The following is an 18,098-nucleotide window of genomic DNA, read 5'->3' as shown; positions in this document are numbered from 1 at the left end:
GATCTACCCTAGACGCCTGTAATTGGATCTACCCTACACGCCTATAATTGGATCTATCCAACACGCCTGTAATTGGATCTACCCTACACGCCTGTAATTGGATCTACCCTACACGTCTGTAATTGGATCTACCCTACACGCCTGTAATTGGATCTATCGTACACGCCTGTAATTGGATCTACCCTACATACCTGTAATTGGATCTACTCTACACGCCTGTAATTAGATCTACCCTACGCACCTGTAATTGGATCTACCCTACGCGCCTGTAATTGGATCTATCCGACACGCCTGTAATTGGATCTACCCTACACACCTGTAATTAGATCTACCCTACATGCCTGTAATTGGATCTATCCGACACGCCTGTAATTGGATCTACCCTACATGCCTATAATTGGATCTACCCTACACACCTGTAATTAGATCTACCCTACATGCCTGTAATTGGATCTATCCGACACGCCTGTAATTGGATCTACCCTACATGCCTATAATTGGATCTACCCTACACACCTAAAATTGGATCTACCCTACACGCCTGTAATTGGATCTACCCTACACGTCTGTAATTGGATCTACCCTACACGCCTGTAATTGGATCTATCGTACACGCCTGTAATTGGATCTACCCTGCACACCTAAAATTGGATCTACCCTACACGCCTGTAATTGGATCTACCCTACACGCCTGTAATTGGATCTATCCTACACGCCTGTAATTGGATCTATCCTACTCGCCTGAAATTGGATCTACCCTACACGCCTGTAATTGGATCTACCCTACACGCCTGTAATTGGATCTACCCTACACGCCTGTAATTGGATCTACCCTGCACGCCTGTAATTGGATCTATCCTACACGCCTGTAATTGGATCTACCCTACACGCCTGTAATTGGATCTACTCTACATGCCTGTAATTGGATCTACCCTACACGCCTGTAATTGGATCTACCCTATATGCCTGTAGAGTGGAGAGCTGAGTAACACCTAACAACAAACTTATAGAACATAGAACAGTACAGGACCTTTGGCCCTTGATGTTGTGCCAATCTTTTATCCTGCTCTAAGTTCAAACTAACTTACATGCCCTTCATTTTACTATCATCCATGTGTCTTTTCAAGAGTTGCTTAACAGAACATAGAGCTTGGCCGGTTTATCTACTCCCAGAGTGGACAGAACCATTCCAAAGTTTCAAAGTTATTCCACTCAGGCCAAATATACATTTTTTAAAGTATAAATGTGTATTGTGAAAAGTCCATTCTAGCTTTCAGTTTCTTTGTTCTCTCAATCCTGCCTTCCTTCCTCATCACTTTTTGTATCTCATTTTGCATTGCAACCGCCCGTTTTAACTTCTACCCCCATTATAGCACTAATCCTATACTTGGATCTGTTAAGGGGATGTGCAGTTTTTTGCAAAAAAGACAGAAATTGCTGGTGAAACTCAGCAGGTCTGACAGCATCTGTGGAGAGAGAAATAGAGTCAATGTTCCGAGTCCAGTGAATATTCTTTAGAACTCCAGTTGCTGGCCCTTTTTATTTCATGTCATAGCAAGAAACGCTGGACCCCTCAACACACTCTGTCATTAAATGGTGGCACAAAACATCAAGTAGCTAAACAGGCAGGGATAGCTGCCATTTATGACCTTGCTATAGTTATAACCTCTTAGATAAGGTAGATGCAAAATTAGTGACATTACTCTTCAACACAGTATATGTTTACTGCTGTACCTTTAAAGGTATCATTGTGCATGGTGCAGCAATCCTAATGCCTCTTGTATATTATGTATTCCTCCTTCTCCAGAGAGTTACATGTCTCCCCCATGCAGCACTCAAGAGCCTGCATCAAAATTGCACAGGAATCCTTGTTTCAGTGAAGTTATCTAAGTTGATGTAATTTGAATAAAGATGAATGGAGACATTAATCTGGACAACTCATTTGCATTTGGAGAGTTAATTAACCTCCAGCGTACCTTCAGGCTGAATAACTCCAAACCGTGTTGGCACCTGCATCACTGTGTTAGGAAATATAAGTCCAGTGTTGCTAAAAATTATTGATAGAGTGACAGACGCACATGCATTCTCTCACACACACTCTCACACACACGCACACACACCACACACACATTCTCTCACTCACATGCTCACATACACACACACTCTCACACACTCACATTCTCTCACTCACACGCTCACATACACACACTCTCCACACACTCTCTCACACTCACGTTCTCTCACTCATGCTCACATGCTCACACACACATTCTCTCACTCACACACATAGACACACATATTCTCTCACTTGCACACACACACACTCTCATTGACACACTCTCACACACACATGCACACTCTCATATACACACACTCTCTCTTACACACACACACACACACACACACACAAAAAACAAAGAATATTTACAGCCCCAGGAACAGGCCCTTCGGCCCTCCAAACCTGAGCCGATCCAAATGTACTATCTAAACCTGTCGCCCAATTCCTAAGCATCTGTATCCCTCTGCTCCCCACCTACTCATGCATCTGTCCAGATGCATCTTAAATGTCCAGACTGTAGCTTTAGGGTGCAGGACCTGGAGTGTAGGGAGGTTAGGAATATGGCATCAATCTTAAAGGAGGGTGCCTGTAAACAGGAAAGTGGCTTGAAGTGTGTATACTTTAATGCCAGAAGTATACGAAATAAGGTAGGTGAACTTGCAGCGTGGGTTGGTACCTGGGACTTCGATGTTGTGGCTATTACGGAGACATGGCTAGATCAGGGACAGGATTGGCTGTTGCAGGTTCCAGGGTTTAAATGTTTTAGTAGGGTCAGAGGTGGGGGTAAAAGAGGGGGGGGTGTGGCTTTGCTTGTCAAAGATAGTATTACAGCGGTGGAAAGGAAGATGGACGAAGATTTGCCATCTGAGGTAGTTTGGGTTGAGGTTAGGAATAGGAGAGGTGAGGTCACCCTGTTAGGAGTCTTTTACAGGCCTCCTAATAGTCCTAGAATCATTGAAGAAAGGATTGCGAAGATGATTCAGGAGAAGAGTGACAGTAATAGGGTGGTTGTTATGGGAGACTTTAACTTTCCTGATATTGATTGGGAAAGCTATAGCTCAAGTTCGTTAGATGGGTCAGTGTTTGTGCAATGTGTGCAGGAGAGTTTCCTGACACAATATGTAGATAAGCCAACAAGAGGTGAGGCCATACTGGATTTGGTTCTGGGTAACGAACCAGGCCAGGTATTAGAACTAGAGGTAGGTGAGCACTTTGGGGACAGTGACCACAATTCGGTGATTTTTACTCTCGTGATGGAGAGGGATAAGTGTGTACTCCAGGGCAAGAGTTATAGCTGGGGGCAGGGAAAGTATGATGCGTTGAGGCATGACTTAGGATGTGTGGATTGGAAAAGTAGATTCCAAGGCAAGAGCGTAATTGATATGTGGAACTTGTTCAAGGAGCAACTATTGAGTGTCCTTGATAAGTACGTACCTATCAGGCAGGGAGGAAAGGGTCGTGTGAGGGAGCCGTGGTTTAATAAGGAATTGGAATCCCTTGTTAAATGGAAGAGGGCGACCTTTGTAAAGATGAGGCGTGAAGGTTCAATAGGGGCAATTGAGAGTTATAAGGTAGCCCGGAAGGACCTGAAGAGAGAGCTAAGAGCAGCAAGGAGGGGACATGAAAAGTCCTTAGTTGGTAGGATTAGGGAAAACCCTAAGGCTTTCTATAGGTATGTTAGGAATAAAAGAATGACTAGGGTAGGAATAGGTCCAATCAAGGATAGTAATGGGAAGTTGCGTGTGGAGGCTGAAGAGATTGGGGAGGCACTGAATGAATACTTTTCGTCAGTATTCACTCAGGAACAGGACATTGTTGTCGATATGAATACTGAGGCACGAATAAGTAGAATGGATGGCTTTGAGATATGTAGAGAAGAGGTGTTGGAAATTCTGGCAAGGGTGAAAATAGATAAGTCCCCTGGGCCTGATGGCATTTATCCTAGGATTCTCTGGGAAGCAAGGGAGGAGATTGCAGAGCCATTGGCCTTGATTTTTGTGTCCTCTTTGTCTACAGGAGTAGTGCCGGAGGACTGGAGGCTAGCAAACGTGGTTCCCTTGTTCAAGAAGGGGAGTAGGGATAATCCTAGTAACTATAGGCCAGTGAGTCTCACTTCTGTTGTGGGCAAAGTCTTAGAGAGAATTGTAAGGGATAGGATTTATGCACATCTGGATAAGAATAATGTGATCAAGGATAGTCAGCATGGTTTTGTGAAGGGCAGGTCGTGCCTCACAAACCTTATTGAATTCTTTGAGAAGGTGACTAAGGAGGTAGATGAGGGGAAAGCGGTAGATGTGGTATATATGGATTTTAGTAAGGCATTTGATAAGGTCCCCCATGGTAGGCTACTGCAGAAAATACAGAGATATGGCATTGAGGGTGAGTTGGAGGTTTGGATTAGGAATTGGCTGGCTGGAAGAAGACAGAGGGTAGTAGTTGATGGCAAAGGTTCATCTTGGAGTGCCGTCACTAGCGGTGTTCCGCAAGGATCTGTTTTGGGACCATTGCTGTTTGTCATTTTTATAAATGACCTGGAGGAAGGGTTAGAAGGTTGGGTGAGCAAGTTTGCGGATGATACGAAAGTCGGAGGAGTTGTAGACAGTGAGGAAGAATATGGCAGGTTACAGCGGGATATATAGAAGCTGCAGAGCTGGGCAGAAAGGTGGCAAATGGAGTTCAATGTAGCTAAGTGTGAGGTGATTCACTTTGGTAAGAGTAATAAAAAGATGGGGTACTGGGCTAATGGTCGGATACTTGGTAGTGTGGAAGAGCAGAGGGATCTTGGTGTCCATGTACACAGATCTCTGAAAGTTGCCACCCAGGTAAATAGTGCAGTGAAGAAGGCATATGGCGTACTGGCTTTTATTGGTAGAGGAATTGAGTTCCGGAGTCCTGAGGTCATGCTGCAGTTGTATAAGACTCTGGTGCGGCCGCATCTGGAATATTGTGTGCAGTTTTGGTCGCCATACTATAGGAAGGATGTGGAGGCACTGGAACGGGTGCAGAGGAAGTTTACCAGGATGTTGCCTGGTATGGTAGGAAGATCCTATGAGGAAAGGCTGAGGCACTTGGGGTTGTTTTCATTGGAGAAAAGAAGGTTTAGGGGTGACTTGATAGAGGTGTACAAGATGATTAGGGGGTTAGATAGGGTTGACAGTGAGAACCTTTTTCCACGTATGGAGTCCGCTATTACAAGGGGGCATAGCTTTAAATTAAGGGGGGGTAGATATAGGACTGATGTTAGGGGTAGGTTCTTCACTCAGCGAGTCGTAAGTTCATGGAATGCCCTGCCAGTAGCAGTAGTGGACTCTCCCTCTTTATGGGTATTTAAGCGGGCATTGGATAGGTATATGGAGGATAGTGGGTTAGTGTAGGTTAGGTGGGCTTTGATCGGCGCAACATCGAGGGCCGAAGGGCCTGTACTGCGCTGTAATGTTCTATGTTCTATGTTCTATGAATCTACCGTGCCTGCCTCTACCACCTCTGCTGGCAACGCATTCCAAACGCCCACCACCCTCTGTGTGAGGTACTTACCGCGTGTATCCCCCTTTAACTTTCCATCTCTCACCTTGAAAGTGTGACCTCTAGTTATTGAATCCTTCACCCTGGGAAAAAGCTTGTCTCTACCCACCCTGTCGAAACCCTTCATGATTTTGTAAACCTCAATCAGGTCCCTCCTCAATCTACTTTTTTCTCATGAAAATAAACCTAACCTACTCAATCTCTCTTCATAGCTAGCACCTTCCATACCAGGCAACATCCTTGTAAACCTTCTCTGCACCCTCTCCAAAGCATCCACATCCTTTTGGTAATGTGGCGCCCAGAACCGTACACAGTATTTTAAACGCGGCCGAACCAATGTCTTGTACAATTTTAACATGACTTGCCAGCTCTTATACTCAATACCCCGTGCAATGAAGGCAAGCATACTATATGCCTTCTTGACCACTCTATCCACCTGTGCAGCAACCTTCAGGGTACAATGGACCTGCAGTCCCAGATCTCTCTGCCCATCAACTTTTCCAAAGGTTGTCCTGTTCATTGTATAATTCGCTCTAGAATTAGACTTGCCTAAATGCATCACCTCACATTTTTCTGGATTGAACTCCATCTGCCACTTCTCCGTCCAACTCTCCAGTCCATCTATATTCTTCTGTATTCTCTGACAGTTCCTTATGCTTTCTGCTACTCCACCAATCTTTGTGTCATCTGCAAACTTGCTGATCATACCAACAGTGCCCTCTTCCAGATCATTTATGTATATTACAAACAACAGTGGCCCCAACACTGACCCCTGTGGAACACCACTGGTCACCTTTCTCCATTACGAGAAGCTCCTTTCAACTACTACTCTCTGTCTCCTGTTGCTCAACCAGTTCTTTATCCACCTAGCTAGAACACCCTGCACACCATGTGACTTCACTTTCTCCATTAGTTTACCATGGGGAACCTTATCAAACGCCTTACTAAAGTCCCTGTACATGACATCAACAGCTATCAACTTCATCTATCAACATGGTCACTTCCTCAAGGAACTCTATTAAGTTGGTAAGGTAAGATCTCCCCCACACAAAACCATGTTGCCTATCACTGATAAGCCCATTCTTTTCTAAATATACGTAGATCCTATCCCTCAGTACCTTCTCCACCAACTTTCCCACCACTGACATAAGGCTCATTGGTCTGTAGTTACCCTGAATATCTCTACTACCCTTCTTGAACAGGGGTCAACATGAGCAACCTTCCAGTCCTCCGTCACCTCACCTGTGTTTAAGGATGCCACAAAGATATCTGTCAGGGTCCCAGCTATTTCCTCTCTCGCCTCCCTCAGCAACCTGGGATAGATCCCATCTGGTCCTGGGGATTTGTCCACCTTAATAACCTCTAGCATACCCAACACATCTTCCCTACTTATGTCAACATGATCCAGACTAATCAAACCTTTATCTCTGATCTCAACATTCATCATGTTCCTCTCCTCAGTGAACACTGATGCAAAGTAGTCATTCAGAATCTCACCCATTCTCTCAGGATCGACACACAGCCTTCCTTCATTATCCTTTCTCTAGTTACCCACTTGCTTCTTATATAAGAATAAAATGCTTTGGGATTCTCCTTAATTCTGCTCGTTAAAGCTATTTCATGACCCCTTTTATCCTCCTTGATTCCTCATTTAAGACTGGTCCTACTCTTCCAATGTTCCTCCAGGGCCCGTTCTGTTCTTAGCTGCCTAGACCTTATGTACGTTTCCCTTTTCCTCTTGGCTCATCGTACAATTTCTCATGTCATCCACGGTTTACAAATTTTGTCTTTCCAATTCTTTGCCTTCAAAGGGACAGGCCTATCCTGCACTATCTTTAACCTATCTTTGAAAGCCACCCACATAACAAATGTGGACATCCCTTCAAATAGCTGCCCCCAATCCACATTTCCCAGCTCCTGCCTAATTTTTGATATAATTGGCCTTGGCCAAGTTTAGTACTCTTCCCTTAGGACCACTCTCACCTTTGCCCTTGAGTATTCTAAAACTTACAGAATTGTGGTCACTGTTCCCAAAGAAATCCCCCATCGCAGCTTCTACCACCTGGCCTGACTCATTCCCCAATACCAGGTCCAATATGGCCCCTTCCCTCGTCAGATTATTGACATACTGCTCTAGAAAACTCTCCTGGACACTTCTTACAAATTCTACCCCATCCAGACCTCTGATGCTAAGTGTATCCCAGTCAAGGTTGGGAAAATTAAAGTCTCTCATCACCACTATCCTATTGCCTCTCTATCTTTCGATAATCTGTTTACCTATTTGTTCTTCTACCTCACGCTCACTGTTGGGAGGTCTGTAATACAGCCCCAACAATGAAACTGCACCTTTCTTATTTCTCAGCTCCACCTATAATGCCTCACTACCCAGACCGCCATAATGTCCTCCTTTAACACAGCCATGCTATCGTCCCTGACCAGCAATGCAACTCCATTCCCCCTTTTACTTCCCTCCCTGTCCTGCCTGAAGCATCTGTATCCTGGATCATTTAATTGCTAATCATGTCCTTCCTTCAACCAGGTTTCTGTGATTGCAGTGACGTCATTCTCCCAGGCACTGATCCAAGCCCTAGGTTCATCTGCCTTACACACTATACTCCTTGCATTAAAGTAGATGCACTTCAGGCCATCACACATTCTCTCACTCACACACACACACACACACACACACACACACACACACACACACACACACACACACACACACACACGTTCTCTCACTCACATAATCACTCACACATACAATCACTCGTACACACAATCACACACACACATTCTCTTACACACACACACACGCTCTGTCATTCATGCACACACTCTTTCTCATTCAGACGCACACATACACACACACATTCACACACACTCTCATACACACGCAAACACACTCTCTCATACACACGCACACGCATGCACACACTCTCATTCACACGCGCACACTCATTCACATGCACACACTCATTCTCTCACTTGCACGCACGACACACACACTCACACACTCTCTGTCACTCACTTACAAACACATTCTCACCAACAGTCTCACACACATGCATACACACTCTCATTCGTGCACACTTTCACATACACACACTCACCAACACATATACACACACTCTCTCACTCTCACACTCACATACACACACAGCTCTCACTCACATACTCACACACTCTTTCTCTCTCACACACACTTGCACACACACTCACTCACACACACACTTGCTCACACCCTCACTCTCACACGCACTCTCACACTCATTCACTCTCTCACTCACTCATGCACTCTCACACACCCTCTCACACACCCTCTCTCTCACTTTCTCTCATTCACACCATCTCTCACACCCTCTCATGCCCTCTCTCACAATTTCTCTCACACCATCTCTCAAACCCTCTCTCACACCCTCTCACATGCCCTCTCTCACACCTCTCACACCTTCTCTCACATACTGTCTCACACACTCTCTTACACATGTTCTCACACTCTCGCACATACTCACACTCACTCGTTCTCACACACACTCACACTGACACTCTCTTACACTCACACTCGCTCACACACCCTCAAAGCCTTTTCGATGTCATATTTGGGTCAGAAAACAGCATTCCAAGTGTGATGACGAAACTGGGAGAGAAGCTACTGGTGATCTGTTTACTTTCCAAGGTCATTCCCTGGATGGCAGGGGTAACATATGAGGAAAGACTGGATTGATTGGACTTGTATTCACTGGAATTGAGAAGAGCCAGGGGGAATCTCATCGAAACATATGAAATCCAGGTGGGACCAGGCAGGCGAGATATGGGAAGAATGTTCCCGATGTTGGGGAAGTCCAGAGCAAGGGGTCACAGTCTAAGAATAAGGGGTAAGCCATTCAGGGCTGAGATGAGGAAGGATTTCTTCACTCAGAGAGTTGTAAACCTGTGAAATTCTCTCCCACAGGAAGCTGTTGGGGCCAGTTCATTAGATACATTCAAGAGGGAGCTGGACATGGCCTTTGTGACGAAGGGGATCAAGGAGGATAGAGAGAAAACGGGAATGGGAAACTGAGATTTCATGGTCAACCATGCTCATACTGAATGGTGGTGCAGGCTCAAAGGGCTGAATGGCCTACTCCTGCACCTATTTTCTATCTTTCTAAGCCAAGCAAATGGGCAGAGGTCAAAGTTCATTTTGTGCCAGGTAGGCCTAGCACCCATAAGTTTTCCTGCTACATCCATCACCTCCATACCAACTGTACTGGAGGCAAATCATCCACATCTAGGACAATGAAGAGGTGGAAGTGAAACCAGGGAGGTTGTGTTTGGCCAAAGTAATGGTGTAGAATACCCTGGAAGATGCATATTTCAAATCAGTCCATTGATGAAGTGGGAAGAGGGTGTGGTATAATTCCACTTTTGATTTTCTGTTCACCCTGATCATGGCTTCTCAGACCATTGACTGAGTTGTGTTGACCAGAGAACCTCTACTGAGGTCAGGCTTTCTCCCCATTGGTGCAAAATTACAAATATTTTGGGTTTGAACTCACTAAGTTAAAAGATAAAGTCACCCCTCAGCCTCCAACGCTCCAGGGAAAACAGCCCCAGCCTGTTCAGCCTCTCCTTGTAGCTCAAACTCTCCAACTCCAGCAACATTCTCGTAAATCTTTTCTGAGCTCTTTCAAGTTTCACATCCCTTCCAACAGGAGGGAGATTAGAATTGAACGCAATATTCCAAAAGTGGCCTAACCAATGTCCTGTACAGCTGCAACATGACCTCCCAACTCCTGTACTCAATACTCTGACCAATAAAGGAAAGCACACCAAATGCCTTCTTCACTATCCTATCTACCTGCGCCGCCACTTTCAAGGACCTCACAGAGGTTTATAAAATCATGAGGGGCATGGGATAGAGTAAATAGACAAAGTATTTTCCTTGGGGTGAGGGAGTCCAGAATTATAGGGCACAGGTTTAGTGAGAGAGGGGAAAGCTTTAAAAGAGACCTAAGGGGCAACCTTTCACACAGAGGGTGGTGCGTGAATGGAATGAGCTGCCAGAGGAAGTGGTGGAGGCTGGTACAATTACAATATTTAATAGGCAACTGGATGGTTATATGAATAGGAAGGGTTTAGAGGGATATAGGTCAAATGCTGGCAAATGGGACTCAATTAATTTAGGATATCAAGTCGGCATGGATGAGTTGGACCGAAGGATCTATTTCTGTGCTGGACCCCTCCATGACTCTATGACTCTATGGATGTTTTATAAGATAACACTTCAGATCCATTATGTTACAGACTAGTCCGATTTCAAGCCAAAACTCACACAACACCAGGGTATAGTCCAACAGGTTTACTTGAAATCACAAGCTTTCAGAGCACTGCTCCTTCATCAGCTGAATATAACCTGGGGTTGTGTGACTTTTGACTTTGTCCACCTCAGTCCAACACCAGCACCTCCACATCATCAAGTCAGGCGATTTTAATTTTTAAAAAATTACCTGTGAGACATGGGTGCTTCTGGCTGGTCCAACATTTACTGTTCGTCCCTAGTTGCTCTTGAGAAGGTGGGAATGAGATGCCTTCTTGAACCGCTGTAGTCCATGTGCTGTGTGTTGACCCACAATGCCCTTCGGGAGGGAATTCCAGGATTTTGACCCAGTGACAGTGAAGGGATGGTGATATATTTCCAAGTCAGGATGGTGAGTGTTTTGGAGGGGTACTTGTAGGTGGGGATATTCCCATGTACTTTCTACCCTTGTCTTTCTAGACAGAAGTGCGTATGGGTTTGGAAAGTGCTGTCTAGGAATCATTGGCAAAGTTCTGCAGTGCACCTTGCAGTTGGTACACATGGCTGCAACTGAGTGCTGGTGCAATATCCTGAACACTTTGAATCTTTCAAGTAAAGGACCAGATTAGAAGATAACACTTCAGATCCATTACATTATAGGCCGGCCCTAATTCAAGTCAGGGGTTTGTTCAGTCTGTGAGTAATATTGCTTTGTGAGGAATATTGCTTTGTGAGGAATATTGCTTTGATCCCAACAGGTGGATGCAGTCAGTAACCTTCTGAAGGGACCACTGGTGGCAAAAGCATTTGAACAAACCAAGAAGTTAATGCCAAGACGAAGTTTCCAAGGTAACATTTGGTATTAACTATGAAAAGCTGCAGGTTCCTTTGTTGGTTGGAGGGATAATGCTTATCGTCTGCTTTTTAAAAAAAATCCATTTCTTGTACCTATTATTTAATTTGTGCTCCTTCAGAATTCCTTTGTGGAAATCTAAATGCTGTGCTTTACTTCAAGTGTTTTAATATAGCAAAGCCAGCAAGACTGGAGTATTTTTATTCTCTTGAATCAGTAAAGATTTTCCAAAAAGATTTGAATAAGTTATAACTGCTGCATTATTTCAGGGGATCAATGGTGTTATGGTATTGTTCTGGATTAATAATGTCAAACGTCAGGTTAGTTTAGTATGGGTACATGGTGAAATTTGAATTTAATGACCAATGTCAATTGTCATAAAAACCCATCTGATGTGTTTTTAACCCTTAAAACCCTTTAAGGAAGACATTCTACCATCTTTACCTTATTTAGTGTGCATGACTCTGGATCCACAGGCCTAGCCTACAATTTTTTTATGCTGTGAATGAATTTGCAGGAGGTTTTATTTATAGCTAAATACAGAGATTGCAGATTATGTATCAGTTTTGAATGTGGCTATTTCTTTGAAATGCTACGACTCACTGTAGTAAACATGAACTACGCTACTCCTGAAGTCATCACAAATGCTAAAGATTTTATAAAGTACAAAATTCCTCATTTTCAGACCCAGAGTGATTGGAAACATGGACCAGGTTTCTGTACTAAACAGCAATCACTATTTATTCCAAGTAATTAGAGTTTAGCTGTAGATAAACAATTGTCAACCATCGGCATATGATACTGCTAATTAAATCCCCTTCATAAACACTCCCTTTAAAGAGACAAACAAGCAAAATTACACATAATAGGTTGCAGCTGAGTGAAAAACTAGAAAGAGAGTTTGGGAGTTTTTCTTCTCTGAAATTATACTGATGACTCTTCTGCTGGCCAGCATATTGTTTCAATCATCCTTCTCTGGATGCTTCCACTGGTTAATGAGAAATACAATGTGGGGGTTGGCTTCTTTCTAAATAATCTCAAACAAATCAAGTAAAAGTCACAGCTGAAAGCAATTGTTACAGTGATGCTAAACTGGCTTTCTTCAGGTTTATGTGAGGTTAGACTGCAGAGAACAGACAGACTACTCCTGAGCTGGAGAAGAACAAAACATTATCTCTTTTTTATCTCTTGATAAATGTGTTGATCTATCTCTCTATCTCTCACTGTTTGTATCTCTCCCTATAATTTCTCTCTCTGTCTCTCTCCCTATCTCATTCCCTCTCCATATTTCTATCTCTCTACTGCCCTTCTCTCTCTCTATCCTTATCTCTATCTCTCTATCCTTCAGTATCCTTCACTATCCTTCTCTACCTCCAAGTCTGTCTCTCTATTGCTCACTCTATCTCTTGCTCTATCTCAATCTCGTTCTATCATCAATTTCTATTTCTCTCGCTCTATAAATCTCTTCTCCATAGTTTTCTCCAGTCCCAAGCTGTTCATGTCTCTGAGAATTAATCACATTGTGGTGATAATTGGACACCAGTCTATGGACCAATCAACTCCTGTTGCCAGCAAAAGCTGCATCAATTATGTCTCTTGAACTCCATATGGCAAATCAAGCTGTCGCAGCTCCTGGGCCATGCCATTATCTACACAATGCCTGCAATTGACGCTGGCTTACTTCTCAGAGCAGGAGCCACTGGATTTTAAAACAGCTCTTTCTCATTTCAGTTCCCATGTTTATAAAAATGCAAAATAAAAAGGCACACTAATTACTTAATTAGTTTATGTAGTCAAATTACTTTTCCGAGTCTGTCAAAATGTGGATTGATCGTTACTCTCGAAACTAAATTGTAGCATCTTGCAATTCCAACAGTAAACACGAGGACCATGAAAACTGTAGTGATTCTGGTACCCACTGGGATGGTTCTCTATTGACCCTGACAGACCTGCCTTTGGGCAATGTGGTTTATACTTGCATAGCATAAAAGTGCAAGTTTCATTGATTGACCACAGGGTTGTATAGGGCCTGTGGCTGTAAAAATCGACAGCCAATCCTTCACATAGAATTCTGTAGAAGCTGCAATCCAATTAACAAAAGCATAACAAAAAAAAAACTGGCACTAAAGGGCTCAAACATTTCCTACTTTCAGTGAAGGAATTAACTCAATCCTTATGGCATATCATTAAGAATGTACTGAAATTACATTTCGGATGGTTTCCCCTTCAGCAATGTGTTGGAAATTGGAAGTATATTTTCTGTAGATGAAAAGTGACTTCACTCATAATACATGGAGGAAATCGTTTGTGTCCCCTTTGAATTTTAATACTGCTCTTAAATGCTGAAGGAACTCTCCAAAGTAATTAGATTTCTATAATGCTGGCACAAGAAAATGATTTAAATTCTATTAAAGAATATTGCCAATTCTCAAAGGGGTAAAGGTAACCACATGGCAATGAAATGCACAGCTGGAAAGGTCAAAGATTCGTTTGATGGAAACACCTGATCTCAGCTGGGGTGATGAGTTATTGAGTCAGAGAGTCAGACAGCATGGAAACAGACCCTTCGGTCCAACCAGTCCATGCTGACCATAATCCCAAACTAAACTCGTCCCACCTGCCTGCACCTGGCCCATATCCCTCCAAACCTTTCCTATTCAAGTACTTATCTAAATGTCTTTTAAATGTTGTCATTATGCATGCACCCACCACTTCCCCAGGAAGTTCATTCACAAGTGAACCTGCAGTGTAATAAATTTGCCCCCCATATCTTTTTTAAATCTCTCTGCTGTCAGCTTAAATGTATGACCCTCATCTTGAAATGAAAATGTGTTGCTAGAAAAGCACAGCAGGTCAGGCAGCATCCAAGGAGCAGGAGAATCGACGTTTCGGGCATGAGCCCTTCTTCAGGCTCAGATAAAAGGTAGGGAGGAGGGACTTGGGGGAGGGAGCCCATCTTGAAATCCCAAGCACCTACCTATCCATACCTCTCATAATTTTATAAACCTTGATAAGGTCATGCCTCAACCTCCTATGCTCCAGTGAAAGAAAGTCTCAACCTATCCAGCCTTTCTTTATAATTCAAACCTTCCATACCCTGCAACATCCTGGTACAATTCGTCTGAACCCTATCTCAGTTAATAATATCTTTCCCTTGCATTCTTGTTAGATAGCAACTCTCAGAGACTGAACCATATCAATGATTCTGTTCAGCACATTAACTCCTTTCTCTAAGCATATAAGATCATCTTGGTTTTGGGGAAAAGCATCTCAGAGGATCATTATTGATCCATAAATCAGATAAGTTCGGGTCATGTCCATTCTAAGTGCATGCTAGTTCTGGTGAGTCTAGATACTGTCAAAAGACATGCTCATCCTCAAAACGCTTTTGCGTATTAAGATTAGACTACTTACTTACAGTGTGGAAACAAGCCCTTTGGCCCAACAAGTCCACACCGAACCACCAAAGCACAACCGACCCAGACCCATTCCCCTACACCTAACACTATGGTCAACTTAGCATGGCCAATTCGCCTAGTCTGCACATTTTTGGACTATGGGAGGAAACCCACACAGACATGGGGAGAATGTGCAAACTCCACAAAGACAGTCGCCTGACGAGGGAATTGAACCCATGTCTCTGGCACTGTGAGGCAGCAGTGCTAACCACTGTGCCACCGTGCTGCCCATTAAGTTATGGGATAAATATTTAAACAGAATTGTCCTTGCCCAAACCAATGGAAAACAAAATAATCTGTTTGTGGATGTAGGTTTGCTCGCTGAGCTGAAAGGTTCATTCTCAAATGTTTCATCACCATACTAGGTAACATCATCAGTGAGCTCCTAGATGAAGCATTGGTGATATAGCCCACTTTCTATTTATGAGTTTGGGTTTCCTTGAGTTGGTGATGTCATTTTTGTGGTGATGTCATTTCCTATTCTGATGATGTTACCTAGTATGGTGACGAAACATCTGAAAATGAACCTTCCAGCTCAGCGATCAAACCTACATCCAGAACCTCAACTTGAGCTACAAATCTTCTCAAAACTTGCTATTCTGTCTGTGTAGCATTGAGCAAAGAGCCTGCTGGATTCAGAGGTTTTGTCTTTCAAACAGACTTTGCAACAGTGCTGCTGTATCATGAAGGGGGGCTGGGGTTTGGGGGAGGTAGCTGGGAAAGCAATAGGTGGATGAAGGTGAGGAGGAAGATGATAGATCAGAGGGGGCAGTGATGGACGGATCCACCCCCCCTCCTCCCATTTATCTCTCAGCCCCGACCCACAAGTCACATTCCTGATGAAGGGCTTATGCCAGCAACGTTGATTCTCCTGCTCCTTGGATGCTGCCTGACCTGCTGTTCTTTTCCAGCCCCACAATCTCAACTGCTGTACCATGAAGGCCATTGCACGAGACTCAGACTTATGCGTGTTCTTTTACTGGAGACACAACAGAAAGAAAATACATGGCATGAACCCAAGACGGTGCCAGAAGCAGCACCTGGAGATGGTGCTGAAAGAGCTCAGTAAGGGAGGGGTTAGTCCTCATGTGGTTAGGGTGGGTGGAAGGGTTTGTGTAGATGCAATGCAGTTACGTTAGAAATCCTTTGGCAGCAGAACTTCACTTAATTGTTTTCCCTCTGTTTTTCCTAACTGGCAGCCCCCTAAACTGGAAAGCTCTTTTGAAAGACGATTTGCTGTGAACTGTATACAACACTTGCTGTGCTTTAGCTGATTTCTCTCTAGGCTGCTCCTTTTGGGTGCTGCACTGTGGAAGTACATGAGCAGGGACAGCATTGGCACTTTGTTAGTCTTGTAATGTTTATCCTTTTAACAATGTCTCGTTCCTAACTTATATTATGAATCACTGTCAAGGAATGTAACCTTTTTCTTCTTTAGTCCCGTTTTTGTACTGAAGATTAGTACTGAGATACTTTGTAGCTAAGATGGGCCCGTGAGGCATTGTCGATTTTTCACTGTACTCCTGTACTTCTGTACTTGAGTACACGTGCTAATAAAAACAAAATCTAACTCTGGTGCGTCATGAGCCACTTGGAGTCAATGTTATTCCCTCAGGGTTCTCAGTCGTGGGTGGGTTATCAGCATGCTTTGTTGTCCCCTCCCCCATCCCGGGGACGTCTTTGTCAATTTGCTGCTATATACTGCCACCGCAGTGTGCAGGCATCTATGACGATGGTTTGAACACTGAGGGAGAGGTAGCAAGGGGGACATGGGGGTGCTGAATCAAAACAGACTTGGAAGGGTTCAAGTTGATATTAGATTATTAGCTGCACATGAATGGGTAAAAGTGAAATTTGCAGTGCATTTTATTTGTATATCTAGAAATAATCTTGCATTATTTATTTCTCCACATTATTTCTGTTCTCAGGTAACTTACTCAAAAAATGTTAAATACTGGTCCAATTAATTGTGTAGTTTTTAAGCACACCTTACTTTATCATTACATTACACCTTGGATCTCTGTATTTTCAATCATATCTGCGTTAGGTTTCTGATGAAGCAGATGATTTAGAGAGAGATTGGAAAGCAAGTGGTTAGTAGGTTGTAGAGAGTCTACAAAGTATGTAGATAAGTTATGTGAGAGCGCAGAAAAAATGGTATATGGAGGAAAATGTAGCCAAACATAAGGCTACACACTTAGGCAAGGAGAATAGAAAAACCTAGCATTAATTAAATGGAGAGTTTGCAGAATGCAGTGGCTCAATGGGACAGAATGTTGTCCATTATTACAAGGGAGATGGAGTTTAAGAGTGGGAAAGTTTTGCTACAACTGTACAGGGCATTAGTGAGATTACACGAAGGATATTGTGTGCAGTTTCGGTCACCTTACTGATGAGGCACCCATTTGTATTGCCGGCAGTTCAGAGAACATTCACGAGGCTCATCCCTGGACTTAAAGGTTTGTGAGGAAAGGCTGTTCAGGTTGGGCCTGTATTTGATCAAGTTGGGCCTGTATTCATTTTACTTTAGAAGGACAGATAAGATTCTGACTGGGTTTGAGAGGGTAGATACTGAGATGATCCTTCCCCTCGGTAACAGCTACAGCCCAATTTGTTGGATGCTCCCCTGGGTCTGAACAGTGAGGGGCAATGGGATAGGCTGTGGTTGTTTACCTGTAACAGGGAAGATTAGAGACATAGGGAGTCACAGACTCCTACAGCACAGAGACAGGCCCTTCAGCCCAAACTGGTCCGTGCTGACCAAAATGTTCATCCACACTAACCCCATTTCCCTGCACTTGGCCCATATCCGTCTAATCCTTTCTTATCCATGTATTTGTCCACAAGGCTTTTAAATGTTGTTAATGTTCCCACCTCAACCACTTCCACTGACAGCTCATTCCATATGTGTACCACCCTCTGTGTAAA

General features: G+C 43.6%; 1 protein-coding gene across 3 annotated transcripts in view; it reads left to right on the top strand.

The window, feature by feature from the left end:
- prex2 (phosphatidylinositol-3,4,5-trisphosphate-dependent Rac exchange factor 2) overlaps positions 1-18,098 on the top strand; it is a 339,323-nt gene that overhangs the window by 197,555 nt on the left and 123,670 nt on the right. For all 3 annotated transcript variants that reach the window (XM_072571479.1, XM_072571478.1, XM_072571480.1), the window contains exon 29: positions 11,618-11,708. In XM_072571479.1, the coding sequence (XP_072427580.1) occupies positions 11,618-11,708 (91 nt within the window). The remainder of the gene's footprint in view (positions 1-11,617; positions 11,709-18,098) is intronic.

The sequence above is a fragment of the Chiloscyllium punctatum genome, chromosome 5 (assembly GCF_047496795.1).
Source record: "Chiloscyllium punctatum isolate Juve2018m chromosome 5, sChiPun1.3, whole genome shotgun sequence".
Taxonomy (NCBI): domain Eukaryota; kingdom Metazoa; phylum Chordata; class Chondrichthyes; order Orectolobiformes; family Hemiscylliidae; genus Chiloscyllium; species Chiloscyllium punctatum.
This window is presented reverse-complemented; position numbering and strand designations above follow the sequence as displayed.